General features: G+C 40.0%; 2 protein-coding genes across 5 annotated transcripts in view; one reads left to right on the forward strand and one right to left on the reverse strand.

The window, feature by feature from the left end:
* pigf.S (phosphatidylinositol glycan anchor biosynthesis class F S homeolog) overlaps positions 1-13,972 on the reverse strand; it is a 24,898-nt gene extending 10,926 nt beyond the window's left edge. The window contains exons 1-6 of one of the 4 annotated variants that reach the window (XM_041564051.1): positions 13,949-13,972; positions 12,203-12,273; positions 11,063-11,310; positions 9,841-9,932; positions 8,509-8,625; positions 1,546-1,654 (exon numbers count right to left, since the gene is read on the reverse strand). In XM_041564051.1, coding sequence (XP_041419985.1) covers positions 1,546-1,654; positions 8,509-8,625; positions 9,841-9,932; positions 11,063-11,290 — 546 coding nt within the window. In that variant the 5' untranslated portion in view covers positions 11,291-11,310; positions 12,203-12,273; positions 13,949-13,972. 4 annotated transcript variants of the gene reach the window in all.
* A 142-nt stretch (positions 13,973-14,114) lies between these two features.
* cript.S (CXXC repeat containing interactor of PDZ3 domain S homeolog) lies at positions 14,115-19,758 on the forward strand. The gene is given in 5 exon segments (NM_001091268.1): positions 14,115-14,153; positions 14,554-14,619; positions 16,608-16,662; positions 18,193-18,296; positions 19,409-19,758. Coding segments are annotated over 5 exon segments (306 nt in total). The 5' UTR covers positions 14,115-14,137; the 3' UTR covers positions 19,474-19,758.
* The last annotated feature ends 957 nt before the right edge of the window (positions 19,759-20,715 follow it).

Here is a 20,715-nt window from a genome sequence, read left to right on the forward strand (position 1 = left end):
TCGTGGTCTCACGATCAGGATCTGATCTTTTAAAAATCTCAACATCTATGGCCAGCTTTAAGGTCTATGGCCACCTTAAGACAACCACCATAATCCAATTACAATGGTTCCATAGAAGTGTTTCAGGCGGGTGTTACTGAGCAAGGTTAGTTGCTTTAGTTTAGACGCATCACTACTATAGATCATGAGCTCGATGAATAAAAACCTTCACTGACAACAAGCATTTTATAGAGAGGAAGTTAAAAAACAGTGTTCAGTAGAGTGTCCTCTCTTTGTATTCTGTGTAAGTACAACTGTTCCATAAAAAGCATACACCTACAAAATATGTCAGTGCAAAAGAACAGCATGTTCTACTTACTGCATTTACTGAGCTACCTTTCTCTGTTCCCTGTTGGCATCTTAATATAAGTCCATAGTGGTGAATAAAACCTATTTTCAGCACAGCCATGAACCGAAGGTTAAAATAAATCAAGGGGTTGTAGCAGAATAAGACTACCCAGAAACACTTAAGTAGTAAATGTGTTCTTAGCAATATCCATACTAGTTAATTACACCTGAGATCTGTCCAACCTGCTACTCAGTAACTGCTGGAGGATAGTACAGTATAAGAGGTATAAAAACATCCTTTTTACCCAGATTATGGGTAAATAAGAAGCAGGCCACACACATAGCACTGTGATTGGCCAATTCTATTGTTTTCTACAAACCTTAAAATGTGAGTTGACCAGTCATTTTAAACAATCAATATCAGTTGCATTCAATAAAGGGAAAATTAGCTGGCCAGTGATCCCAGTCTGTGAGAATTCATTAATTAAAAACCAATTTGAAATCGGCCAATCAATTTGGGTGATTTTACTTACTTTATGTGTAAGTAAAATGCTAGCAGTGTGGTCAAGTCTGCAAATAATTATATTGCTTAACAATTGGCCTGTGTCTGGGGGCAGCTGTTTAAGTTTTGTGTGGATCAACCTTTCACGCATTACCTGATTTGTCATGAAGATAAGCAGATATCACAGTCATTTAAGGTTAAAGGCAGAGACGAACGGTCAGATTCGGGGAGATTAGTCGGCCAGCGACAAAACTCTTTTTCGGGGCTACTAATCTCCCCGAACTGCCTTCCCGCCGGCTAGAATGAAAATCTCTGGCGGGAGGGCAATTTGGGCGCTTCGTTTTCTGAAGTCGCCCAAAATTGCCTCACGAGGAAACTTTGGAAAATTAAGTGCTCCCAGTGCCATGGCAGGTTCTATGTTCATTCCAGAGTATTGGAACAAGCAGAAAACAATTGTTTGTGTGGTGTGTGTGAATCCTTTCCCCAAAGGGCAGAGATTAGATTTGGAGGAGGAGATTTGTTGCTGGCCGACTAATCTCCCCGAATCTCACCGCGTGTCTCTGCCCTTACAGCGGGGAAAGGATTCACACACACCACACAAACAATTGTTTTCTGCTTGTTCCATGTGTTACTATGTGCTGATCTGTTCGAATACTCTGGAATGAACATAGAACCTGCCAGCTAGTCTGGTAGAGAACAGACTTCATTGAACTAACCTGCCATGGCCTGTCCCAGTCTAACGGTATAGGGAATGCACCAAGCCAAGCGCCCACCACACTGCATACAGTAGTTATTTGGAGGCTGTGATCCCACACAGAAAATGCCCTGTAAAGAAAAAGAAAAACAGTTGTTTACCATATTAAAGCAACAACTTAGTTCCTAAAATTCTTCCAAACTTTATTTTTAATGAATAATGGATTCAACTCCAGTAGAAGACTAAGGAATACAGAATAAAGTACAATCTGATGACAGCATAGTAAATCAGTTGTGATAAAATCTGCTGCAACTGTAGCGGCCATTCATCTTCAGAATTCTTTTTATATCAAGAGACCACTGCAAATGCTTGCAGAGTTTAGAAGACAATTAGAGAGATGCAGCTTGAATATGAGACAGATGAAGCTGAACATGCTGTTTATTTTCAGTTTGTCAAGGGTTCCCTAGAGCTTGGCTGGATAATGCCTCCTGCAGTGGCTACAGGAACAGCTAAAGAAAATATAAAAGAAACAATCTTTATGTATTTCCTTTCTGTCCAATAACAGCTATTTTGTTTTGCCTTATGGCAGGGATTATGATCTCACAAGATACTTTGTAGGATCATATTCTCTCTCTTTTTAAAAGGCTAAGGGTAAGGACACACTGGACGATTTGTCGCCAACGTTTTTAAAAAGCAAATCGTGGCGACATATCGCTCGTTTTGTCTCTGAACAAAACCAAATGAAAGACGCCAGCTCCTGTGCCCACAGCGCGTTTGTGAATCGCCTGTAGCTCCAAAACGCACTGAGACCCTTTTCCGAGCGATTTATCAGAAATAGCATGTACTTAGAAAAGCACTGAAATCTCCTAGACACGCACACACATACAGATAAGTAGCAGCAATAGTATTCAAATTACAATGCGAACGCAATGACGCAAGCACGTAAAGACGCCAGGTTACAGCGGGAAGCACAAACCGTTTCCGGTTTGGGTGGAGCACGTACCGCACAGAGTAATGGGATACAAATCGCTCTGTGCCAATAGTCGCTGTGAATCGTCTGTTCAAAAAAGACGATCGTCTTGTCGCTACGATTTACTTTTTTAAAACTAGGCGACAAATCGTTCAGTGTGTCCTTACCCTAAAGCTGGCCATAGATGTTGAAATGTTTAAAAGATCCGATCGTCATTGTGAGACCACGATTATCTCGGAACGATCGTACGATCATACGAATTGTCCATCAACTAAAAAGACCAATTTGCCAGGAAAACAAAGGGGAGCTGCCTGCTTGGCCCTGCAAACATAAATAGATTGCACTGGGACCGACAAAGATTTTTTAACCTGGCAGATTAATTTCCTGACCGATCTCAGCCGAAAAATCGTAAGATGTTCGATCGTTCGAATCCCACTAACCGCACGATAATTTCAGATTGGTCGGACTTTGCTAAAAATCGGTCGTTCGGCAAGAGAAATCTTTGCGTCTATGGGGACCTTTACAATGTGCATGCAAAATTCCTTTGTGCCAAATTCACTATAAAAAGGAGAACTAAAGCGTAACTAAAGAAGTAGCTAGAAATGTATTACATTAGGTTTTGTGCTTCTGTACCAGCCCAAGGCAACCACAGCCCTTTCACGCAGAGACACGCGCTCAGATTCAGAGAGATTTAGTTACCCGGCGATAAATCGGCTCTTCTTTGGGGCGACTAATCTCCCGAACTGCCTCCCGCCGGCTAGAATATAAATCGCAGACGGTATGACTCTCAGATCGCTTTGTTTTCCGAAGTCGCCCGAAGTTTCCTCATGAGGCAGCTTCGGAAAACAAAGGGCACTGATTGCCATCCCGCCGGCAATTTACATTCTAGCCAACGTCACCCGAAGAAGAGAAGATTTGTCTCAACTAATCTCCCCAAATCTGAGCATGTGTCTCTGCCCTTAGTCGCCCGGTGATAAATCGCCTCTTCTTCTTCCCTGAACTGCCTCCCGCCGACTAGAAACTAAATCACCGGTGGGATGGCACTCGGATTGCTACGTTTTCCGAAGTAGCCCGAAGTTTCTTTATGAGTCAACGTCGTAAAAACAAAGTGTACCGATTGCCATCCCACTGCCGATTTACATTCTATCGGGTTCTAGCGGGTTGGAGGCAGTTTGGGGAGATTAGTAGCTCCGAAGAAGAGGAGGATGGGTGACTAATCTCCCTGAATCTGAGTGTGTGTCTCTGCCCTTAGCAGGGAAGATCTGTGTCTCCAAAGATGCCCCAGTAGCTCCCCATCTTTCTTTTCTGCTGATTCACTGCACATGCTCTGTGCTGCTGTCACTTACTGAGCTTAGGGACCCATTCACAATATACAGTACACATAGAATAGAAATGTCACAGTATAAGCCTGATTAGTAATTAAAACAGATAATTACCCAGGGCAGAACAGAAACCAGTGCAATTAGCATCAGAATTTAATAATCAGCCCTGTAGCATCAGCTTATATTACAGGCCAACCTCATTTTCTGCTTGATAATTAGTGAAGACCCCTAAGCTTAGCTTCTCAACAGCTCTTCAGAGCCAACTGAGCATGTGAGTATCACAGACACTTTCCAAGATGGTGACCCCCTGTGACAAGTTTAAAGTCCTGGATCATTGCTGCTATTGACAAGCTGAAACTTTAGGCTGGTGCAATAAGTTCAGTATATAAAATATGACATTTTTAGCCAAATTCATTATTAGAGTTTAGTTCTCCTTTAAATTTAGTTTGAGCTGTAGAATACATTTATACGGACTAGTCCCCGGCCCCTGGCAATCATATAAAGGTTTAAATATCAAGCACAAGGTCTGCAGAACATGAATAATAAACATAAATAATTCAAGAACCACAATAAATACAAAATGAAGACCAGCTTTGAATTCTGTGGACTATACCACACTAAATGATCATTTTAGAGGTAAACATCCCCTTTAATATATGCTGCAAATTTGTACCAGGTCTAGTAACATACAGCAACCAACGAGATGCCTTCTTAATGTGGCTATAGACGCAGTGATAATCATAGGAAACTCATTTTCATACAATATTCAGTGAGTGAATGGTGGGAGATAAGCTGCCAATATTGGCAGGAGACTTGCATATCGGTCAGCTCGTAGATCGGTAGGTAGGGTTGCCACCTCACCCCTTTAAAACCGAACACATATGGAATCCACAGCCTGCATGGGTAATTAGCAATTCATTTATATGCATGTTGCAGACTGAACTGATTTATGTACAACCATGCATCATGCATGTAAATGAATTGCTAATTAGCCCTGCAGGCTGTGGATTCCATATGTGTTCGGTTTTAAAGGGGTGAGGTGGCTACCCTATGGATTGGGCTGGACGGAAAATTTTGATCATCGCCCATTGTTAGTGCTGAATCGCCAGATACAGGTAAAATTCTATTGATTCTACCTGTAAATCAGCTCTGCACATGTATTGAAATGAACGATCTTTCCTGGAAACATCTTTTCCAAGAAAGATTGCAATTGTTACGTCTATGGCCACTTTAAAAAAACAGTAACATCAAATCTTTTTTTTTTTTTTAAATTCGTTAGTATACAACGAAAAAAAAAAAATGACAAATCAAACTTTGAAATCGCTAAGTCTTTATTAAGAAATAACTTGCCGAATCTCCGCTTGTGCTCCTCTTCAGAAAAGGCGACAGGGCGACAATCCATTGTTTGGCGCTCAATCCTCCCTGGCTATCTCCTATAAGGAAGGCAGGGAGGAGAAATCGAGCGGCACACGATGGATCACTGGATCACCTTTTCTGAAGAGGAGTGCAAGCGAAGTTTCGGCAAGTTATTTCTTAATAAAGATTTAGCGATTTCAAAGTTTGATTTGTCATTGTGTTTTTTTTCCATTGTATACTAATGAATTGATGTTACTGGTCCTTTAAAAAGCAGGCAACCAGTAAGTGTTACTTGCTAATCTAAAATGGCCCTTTCCTGTTTTCACGCAGCTGTTATTATTGACTATAGAGTTAGACATGAAATATTTATAGACTGTCACCTGCTGGTAGAAAGGGATACTGAAGCAGATGATAGTTTGGTTTATTTTTGCCATTTTTCTGTCTGCTGTTTGTAGGGACAAAACTTTTTCAATGATGATATTTGATCAATTCTACCCAGAAGTGAGGAATATATGCGTTTACATATTTTGACTTGTTCAATGCCTTTCTATGGGATTTTTAAGAATATTTATCAATGGGTGAAAGTTCACAATTTGATAAATAAGCCTTTTTAAAATCCCATAGAAATGAATGGAGAGTGTCAGAATTTCACTCTAGCAGACTGTGGCCATCTCTAACTTTACTCTTTGATAAATATACTCCAAGGAGAGACTAATAGCAGCTACTTGTCACGGCTACAAAAAACAGATAATGCTGATAATTTACTGAGAACGGTCTCTACCTGTGTTTGTTGGTAATTTGCTTACCAGAACCTTATTATTAAACAAGACTCCAAGACAAGATTTAAAAGTTTTATTAGACAAAACATTGGAATCTTGGGAAGTTCTCAGTGTCATACTTGCTAAGTGTGACATTGTAAAAAGCTTCCCAAGATTCCAATGGTTTGTCTAATAAACTCTTAGCAGAGGCAATTCTCAGCATTGTCTATGGTAGGGTATTTTCTGGCATTTTGGAACAGTGACAAGTAGCTGCTACTAGTAGCTCTGTGTATCCTCACCCAAACAGGCAAAGTTAATAGGGTGATATAAGTCTGTGAGAAACCCTCCCAGCTGCTTGGCCAAGGACCGTATCAGTATGTTGACAAAGTCCTCTGGCTAAGGGTCAACCCAGCCCCCATTATGATAGATTGTTCCCCTGGGGCCAAATCATAAGATCATCCAAATTTGGCCTAGCATGTTGGTAGTCAAACTGGCTAAAGATCTGCTTGTACAGAGGCCTCGTCAAACAAATGTAGTCTTAAAGGGACACTTTTAGGGGAAAGTTTCTGTTAATAGTGCTGCTCCAGCAGAAATGTGTACTGAAATTAAGGATGCACGAATCCCCTTTTTTGGATTCGGCCGAACCCCCGAATCCTTTGTAATGCATATGCAAATTAGGGGTGGGAAGGGGAAAACTTTTTTGTGGGGGAAAAAAAACATGTGATTTCCATCCCGGACCCTAATTTACATTTGCAAATTAGGATTTGGTTCGGCCGAATCAGAATCCTGCTTAAAAAGACCAAATCCCGAACCCAATCTTGGATTCGGCGCATCCCTAACTGAAATCCATTTCTCAAAAGAGCAAACAGATTTTTTTTATATTTAATTTTGAAATTGGACATGGGGCTAGACATATTGTCAGTTTCCGAGGTGCCCCTAGTCATGTGATTTGTGCTCTGATAAACTTCAGTCACTCTTTACTGCTGCACTGCAAGTTGGAGTGATATCACCCCCCAGCAGCTCATCAGCAGAACAATGGGAGTGCCTTTATTCACCACCACGACATGTTTCAAGCTGCAAGGCTCTTTTTCAAGTGTAACCTTGCAGCTCAAAACATGTCGTAATGGTGAATAAAGGCACTTTTGCAGCAGTTTCCAGCGCCTTATGGTATCAAAACCTTCACACATTTTCTTCTGATTATATTCTCTGGATGGGAGCAAGGGACAATACCGGATTGTTGATTTACCAAAGGGCTTCATTACACCAGTTAAGACATTGTTTATTACAAGGTAACCAGATAATAGCTCCCTGGTGGATACAAGAACAGCACTCAATAGTAAAATCCAGGTCCCACTGTGACACATTCAGTTACATTGAATAGGAGAAACAACAGCCTGCCAGAAAGCAGTTCCATCTTAAAGTGCTGACTCTTTCTGAAAGCACATGACCAGACAAAATGACCTGAGATGGCTGCCTACACATAAATTACAACTAAAAAAAATATATACTTGCTGCTTAAGTAATACAATTTAACATGGTAGAGTGAATTATCTGCAGAGTAAACAGTGTAATTTAGAAATAAAAACTACACCATAAAAATCATGACAGAATCCCTTTAAAGTGTATGTCCAGCATTAGTCAAAGGGATAAAAGCAAGCAGAATTTGCAAGGGTAACTTTTTGACCCTGTCAGCTGTTAAGGGTGAACCACAGGGCCTACAAATACACACCCTGAAGTTACATAGTTAAATCGGGTTGAAAAAAGACAAAGTCTATCAAGTTCAACCCCTCCAAATGAAAACCCAGCATCCATACACACACCCCTCCCTACTTTTACATAAATTCTATATACCCATACCTATACTAACTATAGAGCTTAGTATCACAATAGCCTTTGATATTATGTCTGTCCAAGAAATCATCCAAGCCATTCTTAAAGGCATTAACAGAATCAGCATCACAACATCACCCGGCAGTGCATTCCACAACCTCACTGTCCGGACTGTGAAGAACCCCCTACGTTGCTTCAAATGAAAGTTCTTTTCTTCTAGTCTGAAGGGGTGGCCTCTGGTACGGTGATCCTCTTCATGGGTAAAAAGGTCCCCTGCTATTTATCTATAATGTCCTCTAATGTACTTGTAAAGTGTAATCATGTCCCCTCGCAAGCACCTTTTTTTCAGAGAAAACAACCCCAACCTTGACAGTCTACCCTCATAATTTAACTATTCCATCCCTCTAACCAATTTAGTTGCACTTAGTCTCTGCACTCTCTCCAGCTCATTTATATCCCTCTTAAGGACTGGAGTCCAAAACTGCACTGCATACTTCAGATGAGGCCTCACCAGGGACCTATAAAGAGGCAGAATTATGTTTTCATCCCTTGAGTTAATGCCCTTTTTTATGCAAGACAGAACTTTATTTGCTTTAGTAGCCACTGAAACTGCCCAGAAAAAGTAGACCTGCAGACAGTATACCAAAATCCTGTGTAAGCATACTTGTCAATGTTTTCCTTACAAAAATAATTCTTGCTCATTATGGGAAAGGATACTAAAGGAAACAACACAAATAGTTGTTACATACCCATCTTTACTGAAAACTCGGACCCAGGCAGGAAAGTTTGGTCCTAGTAGACACAGGCAACGTGAAGTAGTGAAAGATGATAAGAGAACAGCAAACAGAAAGGTCTCTGCCACACTCCTACAAAGGAAATATTTAAAATGAATATGGTTATAAATGATGCCAACATTCTGCAAGCAAAATGTTTGTGGTATTGGAAGCGCCTTGTAAGATCAAAACAAAAAAGTTTTCACATTCTACCACTGAAATGGGATGTAAAACCAAATATAACTTTATGAAAAAAAACTGTAATCTTGAGCAACTTCCCATTACACATAAAACTTACATTCCCTGTGCTTTTAAAGTCATTTGTAAATCTGTAAATTGGTATTGAAGGCAGTATTTTTTATTCTGCCCTGGTGATTGTGACTACTGAAACAATGTAGCACAACCATAAACCAGCAGACCTGTGAAAAAATGTGCAAGGATGCATTCTACTACATTGCTCTAACCAACAGATCCCAGCAGTGCAGCAAAGGACAGACTAAAGAGCAGTGCTTGCACTGTATAGATTACTTAGAATAAAAGGGGTGGTTCACTTTTAAAGTGATACTGAAACTATTAAAATATTAATCTACATTAAAAGTTACTTATAGGTCATGTTGACCGTTTTTTACTGATAGTTCTGCTTTTGTAAGTAATTGTTTTTTGAAGTTCCTAAACCTGACTATTATTCCAACCTGACAGTCCCTTCTTAACCGGTCAGTTAGAGTTTTTAATGCTAATATTAGCTAATGCTAACAGACTACTGCTGCACAAATATGGCAGCCCCCTCATAGAGGAACATACTATACTAGACATTAAGCCCGTTAAATTAACGGGCGCTAGGTCGGCGAACGGTAACGTATTTACGTTTTTCAGACTATCACCCACAATGGTAAAACACGCCACAGCGTAAGGGTGCGAAGTTGCGCATCTATCTACTTCGCTAGCGTAAATTCGCCAGAGACGGTCCGTGGGGCACATGCGCAGTAGCACAATCCCACGGACACAGGGACTGGAGGCAGAGACACTTCAACTTTATTATATAGGATATAGGATACAGAAATATATATAGCATTCAAAGTCAATGTTATGATAGATATAAAAAATGTTATTTTCTGGTGTCAGTATCTCTTTAAAGGAGAAACAAACCCTTAATAAAAAAAATGCCCCTATCTCTTTACTTACCCCTCCGTGCAGATTCTGTCCAGCAGAGTTCACGGGTGATGTGCTCATCAGTGCTAACAGTACAGCCTCAAACCACAACAGACAATAAAGTGTAAGAGCAGGTTATTTAGGGGTCTCGGTACTCACTCAACAAGTGGCGCTCCATACAAGACTATAATTCCATGAAAGAGGAAGCAGGAAATCAGAAAGTAGATGCAGGACTTTGTAAGCTTGTTGAACTATAAAACAAGAAAAAAATAACAACGTGTTAAAAACTCTTCCACCAACAGCAATAACACTATAGCCCTTGACACACACAACTCCCAGTAAATAAATCAACACATTCACAAACAAATTTGTAATGTCAGTGGTTTAAAAAAGATATATTGGGTTTATATATATATATATATATATATATATATATATATATATATATATATATATATATATATATATATATACACACAAATACACATATATACAAGCCATACACAACAGTCTCTCACAGAATCATAAAAGGCCTATATTTCAGCCCATATGCAACCCTTCCGAGGCTATCTGCAAAAGGTAACCAATTACTTTGCAACAGCTCAGGTCCCATTTGTTGGCAAGACACATATTCACAGGATGGGCCGCACCAGTGTATGGGCCGCAAGCAGCAGTGTATGACCGCACCAGTGTATGGACACAGAATGGATACAAATGATACAGTCAGAGAGGATAACTAACAACCTTTAAAGAAGTATTTTGGAATGATTAGATTCGGCAATTCATTTTCCATCGCTGACAGCTGAATGTTTAAAGGAACAGTTCAGTGTAAAAATAAAAACTGGGTAAATAATAGGTTGTGCAAAATAAAAAAAAATTATAATATAGTTAGCTATCCAAAAATGTTATGTATAAAGGCCGGAGTGACTGGATGTGTAACATAATAGCCAGAACACTACTTCCTGCTTTTCAGCTCTCTAACTCTGAATTAGTCAGCAACTTGAAGGGGGACTACATGGGACATGATTGTTCAGTGAGTTTGCAATTGATCCTCAGCATTCAGCTCAGATTCAAAAGCAAGATTCAAAAGCAACAGATATGACCCATGTGCCCCCCTTAAGTCACCGATTGGTTACTGCCTGGTAACCAATCAGTGGAAAACAAGAAAACTGCAAAGCAGGAAGCAGTGTTTTGGCTATTATGTTAGACATCCAGTCACTCCAGCCTTTATACATTACATTTTTGGCCAACTATATTAGAAACGTTTTTTATTTTGCACAGCCTATCTACTTACCTAGTTTTTATATATACACTGAACAATTCCTTTAAGGAAATAAAGGGTGTATTACTTTTATAGCACTTTAGTTTTAGCATTACTAACCTTGTTTGCAAGGGAACTCTTTTTGGAGGAAGCATTTGGTTTCAGTGTTAGAAGAAAGAGGATATGGACTATTATGACACACAAGGAACAGATACACAGCCAGCTGAGATGTGTTCCCAGGAAGGAAAAGTCATCCAAAAACAGAGTTGGAATATAAATGGACAGAACTACAGCAATCACACAGAAGACATGTCCAGTAGACATTCTTCTCAGCTCTGTCTCATCCATGGTTCCCCCTTCAGAAGGTCCTGGTGAAAACAATAAATACAGAAAATGGGGATAAAGCTGCAGGCATTACAATTATCCAAAAAACTATCTGAGCCTTTGGTTATTGAACTACACGTCCCAGTACCCCAATAGCAGCAAGTTGCCCATTCTTGATATATACCATCCATTTTATTATATTAAAGGAGAACTAAAGCTCAACTAAAGAAGTAGCTAGAAATGACGTGCATTATGTTTTGTGATTCTGTACCAGCCCAAGGCAACCACAGCACTTTAGCAGGGAAGATCTGTGTCTCCAAAGATGCCCCAGTAGCTCCCCATCTTATTTTCTGCTGATTCACTGCACATGCTCTGTGCTGCTGTCACTTACTGAGCTTAGGGACCCACTCACAATATACAGTACACATAGAATAGAAATGTCACAGTATAAGGCTGATTCGTAATTAATACAATTACTACATGGCAGCACAGAAACCAGTGCAATTAGCATCAGAATTGAATAATCAGCCATGTAGCATCAGCTTATATTACAAACCTTATTTTCTGATGGATAATTTGCAACAACCCCTAAGCTTAGCTTCTCCACAGCTGCTCCGAGCCCACTGAGCATGTGAGTGACTTTCCAAGATGGTGACCCCCTGTGACAAGTGTAAAGTCCTGGATTATTGCTGCTATTGAAAAGCTGAAACTTTAGGCTGGTGCAATAAGTTCAGTATATAAAATATGGCCTTTTTAGCCATATTCAGGGTTTAGTTCTCCTTTAAACAATGTGAAATAAACAAGGTGGTGTTAATACATCCATCATTAAGCAGTTCTACATTGCTGTGATTAGACAAAACCCTGCTTTTAAGCATGTCTCTTTGGATTTGAAACAATACCTGCAATGAAAGGAACATTTATGTCACGTATACTTACAGGAGAGCAATAAAGATGCGGTTACTGGTGTGCGCTGAACAGTTCTTCTTTCTTCCCGTTGCTCCTGGCACCTGTAATATAGAAAAGTAAATGGCAGTCTTATTATTAAGCCAAATAATATATTGTACAGGGAATATTATAAAGGTAGGACCAACTGCATTAGAAGGAGTATAATGATTTATAAGGAGGCTTGGAAACAAAGTTAATGTACGGCCTGTCTCAAGCGAGATGGCAGAAGATGGGGCAACAGGGAAATTTTTTTTTTAATGCGTGACCTGCCCTATTGTAGGGATTTGTATAGACAACAGGTTCTGAGATTGGTGTAAAACCCAAGTTGCCGTATGCAGAGAGACTAGAGCAGATAATGAGAGGAGTCTGGAATCACAGAATTTGCAGATTTAGGAGAGAAGTTTATGCTTGCGAGTGAGAGTGAATGCACGTGAGTGAATGTGCATTCGAGAGAGTGTGAGAGTGAATGTGAGAGTAAGTGAATGTGCATGAGTGTGCACATTCAAGTGAAAGAGAGAGAATCACTCAATAAAACATAACATTTAATAATTCATTTAAAATCAAAAGAGGGAATTAATGAAATATAAAAACACTTTGATACATTATGATGTATCCCGATCTGGTTTCACAGTTGGAAGGATTGCAGTGTATCTGAGTAATGAAAATACTGGTCCCACCTAGATCATTACATCAGCCTATATGCCATCTAATAGTAGTATGAGTTGGGGTGGGGAGCAGGAGGGTGTCTATAGTAAAAGAAATTAGGTGGCTCCCATTGTAGGAAAAACAACGGATAAACCAACACCTTGTACGCTGGACCTTGAAGTATCGCACAAGTGTTAATTCCAAAATGGAAGTAAACTGACACTTTGTCCTCTCAGAGGCACCTAAGTAGTTATGGCCCATTCCCTATGTCTTGTGTTAAAGCAACACCAAAAGTTTAGACATGACCACAATAGGTTAAATAACCAAAGGTAGTGCATACAAACAGAGGACAGACCCAGTGTGCTGTACCTTCCAGTATTATACAGATATATATGTTTCCAATACGTGTCCAAAATAGCACCAGTTACTCTATGCACACCGTATTGGAAATTTTTTAAGGCAATAATTATTCCTTTCATGGTTTCCACGTTACACACACAATCTAATTATTTGTGCGACCTCGTTAGCTCTTCTTTGCAGTTCCTTTCTTTTTGGTACAAATTCATGTTAATTTTTAAGAGCCGTCGGCACGTCTAAGATTAAAGGACTTCTAGACAGTGGTGATCTGATGGGTGGTTAGAAGGTGCAGAAAAAACAAGAAACCCAAATTATATTGGCAGTAAATTCCAAAGCCACCTCATATATCGCCCCAACGGATCTCCGAGCTGGCCTCTATTTAGGGGAGCAAATGGTCAGTGTCCCCAAACTTTCCCTGAAGCTGAAACTCTCTGTTTGGTAACCACAAGCCTTATCTGAACTACAACTCCCATCACCCCCCTAGAGCACCACGGCACCAAAACACGGCCCTACCTGTCAGTGCAGGACGTATGGGGTTAAGTTCTCCTCTCTGGAGGCAGGACAAACAATGATTAAATCTTTAGACTCCTCCTCTTCCTGTGTCTCCACTAGCCCCAGTTTTTTTGTTTGTCCTGCTCGGAGGTGGACAACCCCTCAGTGTTCCATCACTCACCTGTGCTGACCCTGGACCACTCCCCCCTTCCTATTCCGTCACCTCCCTTCCTATTCCCTCACCTGAAAGGGAACTGAGGCTTAACTTTGAAAGACAGCCATTCGAGCCAATCAGCGATCGGCTAACTACCGACATTTCCTGGGTTTGTGCCATTGGTTGAGGCGTTATCCGGAAGTGACGTTGCTAAAGGAACTCTGTTGACAAGAGCTTCCTTGTTGTTGTGCGTAGAGTTGACGGAGTGAGTGAGGGACATGGTGTGCGATAAGTGTAAGTAATAAGCTACAGCCTCGATTTGGGGCTTCACCGGGACCCTGGAGGCCGCTGTACAGCCGTGTATATAGTTTAAATTGTCAGCGGGCACATTGGCACCCAGTCGCAGCTCGGCTTGAGTTCTGCAGCAGATTAATTTATACCCCAGTCCCTGTTCAGTACCTTATTGACACATTAGCTTCTAAATAACTTCTGTGGGAAAAGAGAAGTAAAAACTCCAGCAAACTGAAGCTGCCCCGATACATAAAGCGTCTGCTTGATAAAGTCACTGTAAATGGGGCCAATGGGCCACAGATGATCCATCAATGACATAGGAATGTATTTGTGTGTTTGACTCACTTGATATAGAAGCGGCCTTGTGAGGAATCTATAACCAATTGCTTGTGTTTAATGGCAGGTGAGAAGAAACTGGGAACCGTTATCACTCCAGACACATGGAAGTCTGGCGCCAGGAATACTACTGGTGAGTCTTGTATTGTTACACCAAGGGTGACCCGCATGTCCTGGTTATAAGCAATTTCTATCCATGAATGTGATCCTTTATAGGAGAACCAAATCTCCCCAGTAACAAAAGCCCCCCTTTAACTGCCTGCCATCGCCCCCTTTAACTGCCTGCCATCGCCCCCCCCCTTAACCGCCTGCCATCGCCCCCTTTAACTGCCTGCCATCGCCCCCCCCTTAACCGCCTGCCATCGCCCCCCCTTTAACTGCCTGCCATCGCCCCCCCTTTAACTGCCTGCCATCGCCCCCCCTTTAACTGCCTGCCATCGCCCCCCCTTTAACTGCCTGCCATCGCCCCCCTTTAACTGCCTGCCATCGCCCCCCTTTAACTGCCTGCCATCGCCCCCCTTTAACTGCCTGCCATCGCCCCCCCCCTTAACCGCCTGCCATCGCCCCCCCCCCCTTAACCGCCTGCCATCGCCCCCCCCCACTTAGCCGCCTGCCATCGCCCCCTTTAACCGCCTGCCATCGCCCCCCCCTTAACCGCCTGCCATGGCCCCCCCCCCTTTAACTGCCTGCCATCGACTCCTCTCCCTCCCTGCACTGTGTATTTTTTAAAAAGCACCTGACCCTCACTAGGGTTGCCAAGCATTCTCTCACTACACTTCAGGTCCTTGTTGTTGTGATCTCACAATAGGACAGTAGAAGGCAGTTTGGATCTGGTTAGCGTGATCCTAGAAACAAGGACCTGAAGTGGCACAAGACCATGTTGCCAACACTGCGGCACTACTTTACTTTTTATACCATGTACAGCAACGGGGGTGTAGTGGGGGGTCCCTGGTGATGGAATTCAGGAGGGAGCTTTTGTTCTTCTTTAAAAAAAAAAAAAAAGACGCCATATTGTAATGATGCTTAGAGTGACGCCAGCTGCTCGACATGCAAACAGTCAAAGGCGCTCTGAGTTCTGCACAGTGGGAAATAATCATTTGTGTGTGATTCTTGCTCGAAGCTTGAGACAGAGAAGCATAATGCTGTACTGCTGTCTGATAATCAGAGCTCCTGTGATTGTTTGTCAATATCTGCCAGTACAGTCATACGAGCAGTGATCCAAGTCATATGGGAGAGGAGTAAATGGAGATAACGTGTATTAAAGTATATTTGACAAAGGCTTATTTTCATCTGGGGAAACGGAACTGTCCCCTTAAAAGGGGTTGTTCACATTTGAGTTAACTGTTTTTATGTTGTAAAGAGTGATATTCTGAGACAATTTGCAATTGGTTTTAATTTTTTATTATTTGTGGTTTTTGAGTTATTTAGCTTTTTATTCAGCAGCCCTCCAGTTTGCAGTTTAAGCTATCTGGTTGCTAGGGTCCACATTACCCTAGCAACCATGCATTGATTTTAATGAGACGCTGGAAAATGAATAGGAGAGGTCTGCATAGAAAGATGAGTAATTAAAAGGAGCAATAACAATACATGTGTAGCCTTACAGAGCGTTTGTTTTTCAGATGGGGTCACTGACCCCCATTTGAAAGCTGGAAAGAGTCAGAAGGAAAAGGCAAACCGCTCATAAGCTATAAAAAATGAAGGCCAATTGAAAAGATGCTTAGCATAGCCATTCTACAACATACTAAAAGTTAACTTAAAGGTAAACCACCCCTATGTCTGTCTGTCTGTGTCTCTCTCTCTCTCTCTCTCTCTCTCTCTCTCTCTCTCTCTCTCTCTCTCTCTCTCTCTCTCTCTCTCTCTCTCTCTCTCTCTCTCTCTCTCTCTCTCTCTCTCTCTCTCTCTCTCTCTCTCTCTCTCTCTCTCTCTCTCTCTCTCTCTCTCTCTTATTAGACAATATGTTTTCTCTTTCCTTGTTTGATCACAGCAGTTCCTCTCAAAATATTTGTTTGTAAATTGGAGCTATATGGTATTTTTTCTAGCTTTTTATTAACAAAACATATCAGGCTTCTGGTGGAAAGGTACAGTTACAAATGTTCTCATTGTACGTCTCTCTTTACACAGAAAGTGGAGGCAGAAAATTGAATGAGAACAAGGCACTGACATCAAAAACTGCAAGGTGAGTGCTATTCACACAGTGTCTCTTAAAGGGGCAGAATACATAATTTTCCACGTGAGTTCAGAAAACAGGGGTTTGGGCTGAGCAAACTTTTTATCTAGTGTTTCAATTACACAAAAAAAATCAATGGTTTTTGTATTTTTTGGACTAAACTGAAGTTACTCCATGTTTGGTGCTTACAAGGTAGACAATAAGAATACCAGAGTTTAACTAATCAGCCTTCACAATGGTCATCTGTTTAGCTGCACTTGTATTATAATTGTCTTCCTCACAAAGGACCAAACATGCAGTAGCTTAAGTTTCCCTGCTTTGCTCCAGAAATAACTGGTTTCAATATGTGTATGTACTGTAAGTATATGTTCTTATTCTGAATTATTCACATAGGAATCCATGCAGTAGGCATCATAGTTAATTCATAATCATCCTTGCATTATCAGCTGCTGTAACTCACTTTCTACCAGTATTTTGATGATTTGTGACAATCCTGCAAACTAAAGGGTAACTAAAGAAGTAGCTAGAAATGTTGTACATGATATTTTGTGCTTCTGTACCAGCCCAAGGCAACCACAGCCCTTTAGCAGTAAAGATCTGTGTCTCAAAGATGCCCCAGTAGCTCCTCATCTTCTTTTCTGCTGATTCACTGCACATGCTCTGTGCTGCTGTCACTTACTGAGTTTAGGGACCCACTCACAATATACAGTACACATAGAATAGAAATGTCACAATATAAGGCTGATTAGTAATTAATACAGATAATTACTACATGGCAGCACAGAAACCAGTGCAATTAGCATCATAATTTAATAATCAGACCTGTAGCATCAGCTTATATTACTGACCAACCTAATTTTCTGCTTGAAAATTAGTGACGACCCCTAAGCTTAGCTTCTCAACAGCTGCTCAGAGCCCACTGAGCATGTGAGTGTCACAGACACTTTCCAAGATGGTGACCCCCTGTGACAAGTTTGAAGTCCTGGATCATTGCTGCTATTGACAAGCTGAAACTTTAAGCTGGTGCAATAAGTTCAGTATATAAAAGATGGCATTTTTAGCCACATTCATTTTTAGGGTTTAGTTTTCCTTTAAGCTGAACTGCAGCTCAGAGCACACTAAGCGTATACAGTGTCACCGACACCAGAAACATTGCCGAACAAGATCAGAATGTCGGCAGCTGTTGTGCAAAGCTTCCCCATCACTGTGCTAGGGCTGCAAATCTCTGTGCTGATACAGAAAGTTCAATACAAAAAGACAGCATTTCTAGCCTTAGTCAGGATTTAGTTCCCATTGAAGTGTATATAAAAAATAGTTCTTTATTCTATAAATGTATTTTATAGTTGCGAATATTTAGTGAATGTACATGGTATGAATACATTCCATTTTGTAGGCCTCCAGCTGCATTTACTGGCCATATACTGTGCCGAGAAATACTTTCACTTATATTGACCTTACATGTATTTGAAACTTTCATACAGGTTTCAAAAATATGTCTATCATTTTATATTTCCACTATTTCTTTTTATTTGGTTCTAGATTTAACCCTTACGGGAAAAACAAGTTTGCAATATGTCGTATCTGTAAAAGCTCCGTTCATCAGCCTGGTTCTCACTACTGTCAAGGCTGTGCCTATAAGAAGGGTAAGAGGTTTCATGCATTTCTTATATTAATGTATTGGGGCAGTGACTGATTACTGAAATGTAAATGTTGCCATTATTACTGGGTTATTCAGGCTAGTGGGTTACTTTGCTGAAAGATTGCTTCTGTGTAATTTGTGCTGTTTGCAGGTAAAATCAGCCACAGATTCAGATATTTTGAAGCGAGATAGATAGATGGAGAGAGAGATAGATATATTAGAGAGAGAGAGATATAGTGAATAAAGTACCCCCTCTTGTAAAATATAAGGATATTATAATTTACCGAGGAGTTTCATGACCATATAAAAACACGAGGCCGAAGGCCGAGTGTTTTTATACAGGTCATGGAACTCCGAGGTACCTTCTAATATCCTTATATTTTACAACTGGGGGTACTTTATTTATTATAATACACAAATTTAAGTGAGTCATGTGACAGAAATGACATCAGAACTCACCGTTTATAACTGATGACATCAGAACTCACCGTTTATAAGGATATAATTTACAAGATATTCATGGCTTTTGTGTATTATAGAGAGATATTGGATAGAGATAGATATATTGGATAGAGAGAGAGATAGATATATTGGATAGAGAGATAGATGGAGAGAGAGAGAGCGATAGAGAGAGATAAAGCGATAGATAGAGGGAGAGAGAGAGAGAGAGAGCGATAGATATATTGGATAGAGAGAGAGAGATAGATATTGGATAGAGAGATATATAGATATATTGGATAGAGAAACAGAGAGAGAGAAGGATATATTGTATATATATTGGATAGAGAGAAGAGAGAGAGATAGACAGATAATTTGATAGATAGATGACAGACAGATAAAGAGATGACAGAATGAGAAATACATGGAGAGATGGATGGATGGATAGATACAGTATTAGATAGATAGATAGATAGATAGATACATAGATAGATAGATACATAGATAGATAGATACATAGATAGATAGATAGATAGATACATAGATAGATAGATACATAGATAGATAGATACATAGATAGATAGATAGATAGATACATAGATAGATAGATACATAGATAGATAGATACATAGATAGATACATAGATAGATATAATATAAATATCCTTTTATTTTCCAGGTATCTGTGCCATGTGTGGAAAGAAGGTTCTGGAGACAAAGAATTACAAGCAAACATCAGTTTAGCCGCACAGAATTCCTGTAAAAAATATCATCACTATGTCCGTATGATGCGCCTGAGTGTGTGGACCGTTTGGAGTATTTGAGTTCTGAAATCGTATGAAAGTTCATTGTTTGGATGAAGAAAAAAATGTAAATAAATGTATTGCAGTGTTTTTAATTGTGTTTTATTTTCATGCTGAAGTATCGACTAGTCACAATGCCCGATGTCTGAGTACAGTTACCACAAACTTTTGTCAAACACAGTGAAACGGTTGTAGCTGATTGCCTAATAAAGATTTTCTCACTCTATTACATACTTTAATAGTCTTATTTATATAGTCTCTCCCCCACTATACATTATCTCCTCTAATGATACTGTCTGATTTTAATCCGCCAACCCTTTCATTTTACTCTTATCTATAATTAGTACATACTAAGCTCAGAACTAGTTTAAGGTTGGCATAATCCATGGCAGGGCTATCGTTAAAGGTGGTGTTTGCCTTTAAATGAGCTTTTAGTATGATGTAGAGAGCGATATTCTGAGATATTTTGCTATTGTTTTCTATTGTTTTATTGTTTGTGTAAGTTATTTAGCTTTTTATTCAGCAGCTCTCCAGTTTGCAGTTTTAGCATTCTGGTTGCAAGGGTCCAAATCCCCCTAGCAACCATGCATTGATTTGAATAAGGGATTGGAATATGAATAGGAAAGGCCTGGATAGAAAGATGAGGAATAAAAAGTAGCAATAACAATAATTTGTAGCCTTACAGAGCATTTGTTTTTTAAGATGGGGTCACTGACCCCCATTTTGAAATCTGGAAAGAGTCAGAAGAAGACCAGTTTGAAATAACTAATGAAAAAATGAAGGCCAATTGAAAAGTTTCTTAGAATTAGCCACTCTATAACATACTAAGGGGATTATTGCTAAACTCGGAATGCAAAAATCATGAAAAATTTGTGATTTTTTTTTTTTATATATATATATATAAAATCGGACTTTTTTAAAAAAAAAAAAAAAATTACAAATTTTTCGGAATTTATTAAACCCAGAGGATGGAAAAGTCTGAATCTGAAAATCCGGAATCTCAGACCTGTCGAGGTTGCATATAAGTCAATGGGAGAAGTCCCAATGATTTTTGATGTGCGCTTTCTGGTGAAAATTCTGAAAAAGTCATGAAAATCGGATGAAAAAATCGTGAAAATCTGTTTTGTTTTTTTTTTGTTGGTTTTTTTACGTAAAGCAAATTTTCAGGAAAATGTAATAATAA

Source organism: Xenopus laevis, chromosome 5S, assembly GCF_017654675.1.
Source record: "Xenopus laevis strain J_2021 chromosome 5S, Xenopus_laevis_v10.1, whole genome shotgun sequence".
In the NCBI taxonomy this organism is placed as follows: domain Eukaryota; kingdom Metazoa; phylum Chordata; class Amphibia; order Anura; family Pipidae; genus Xenopus; species Xenopus laevis.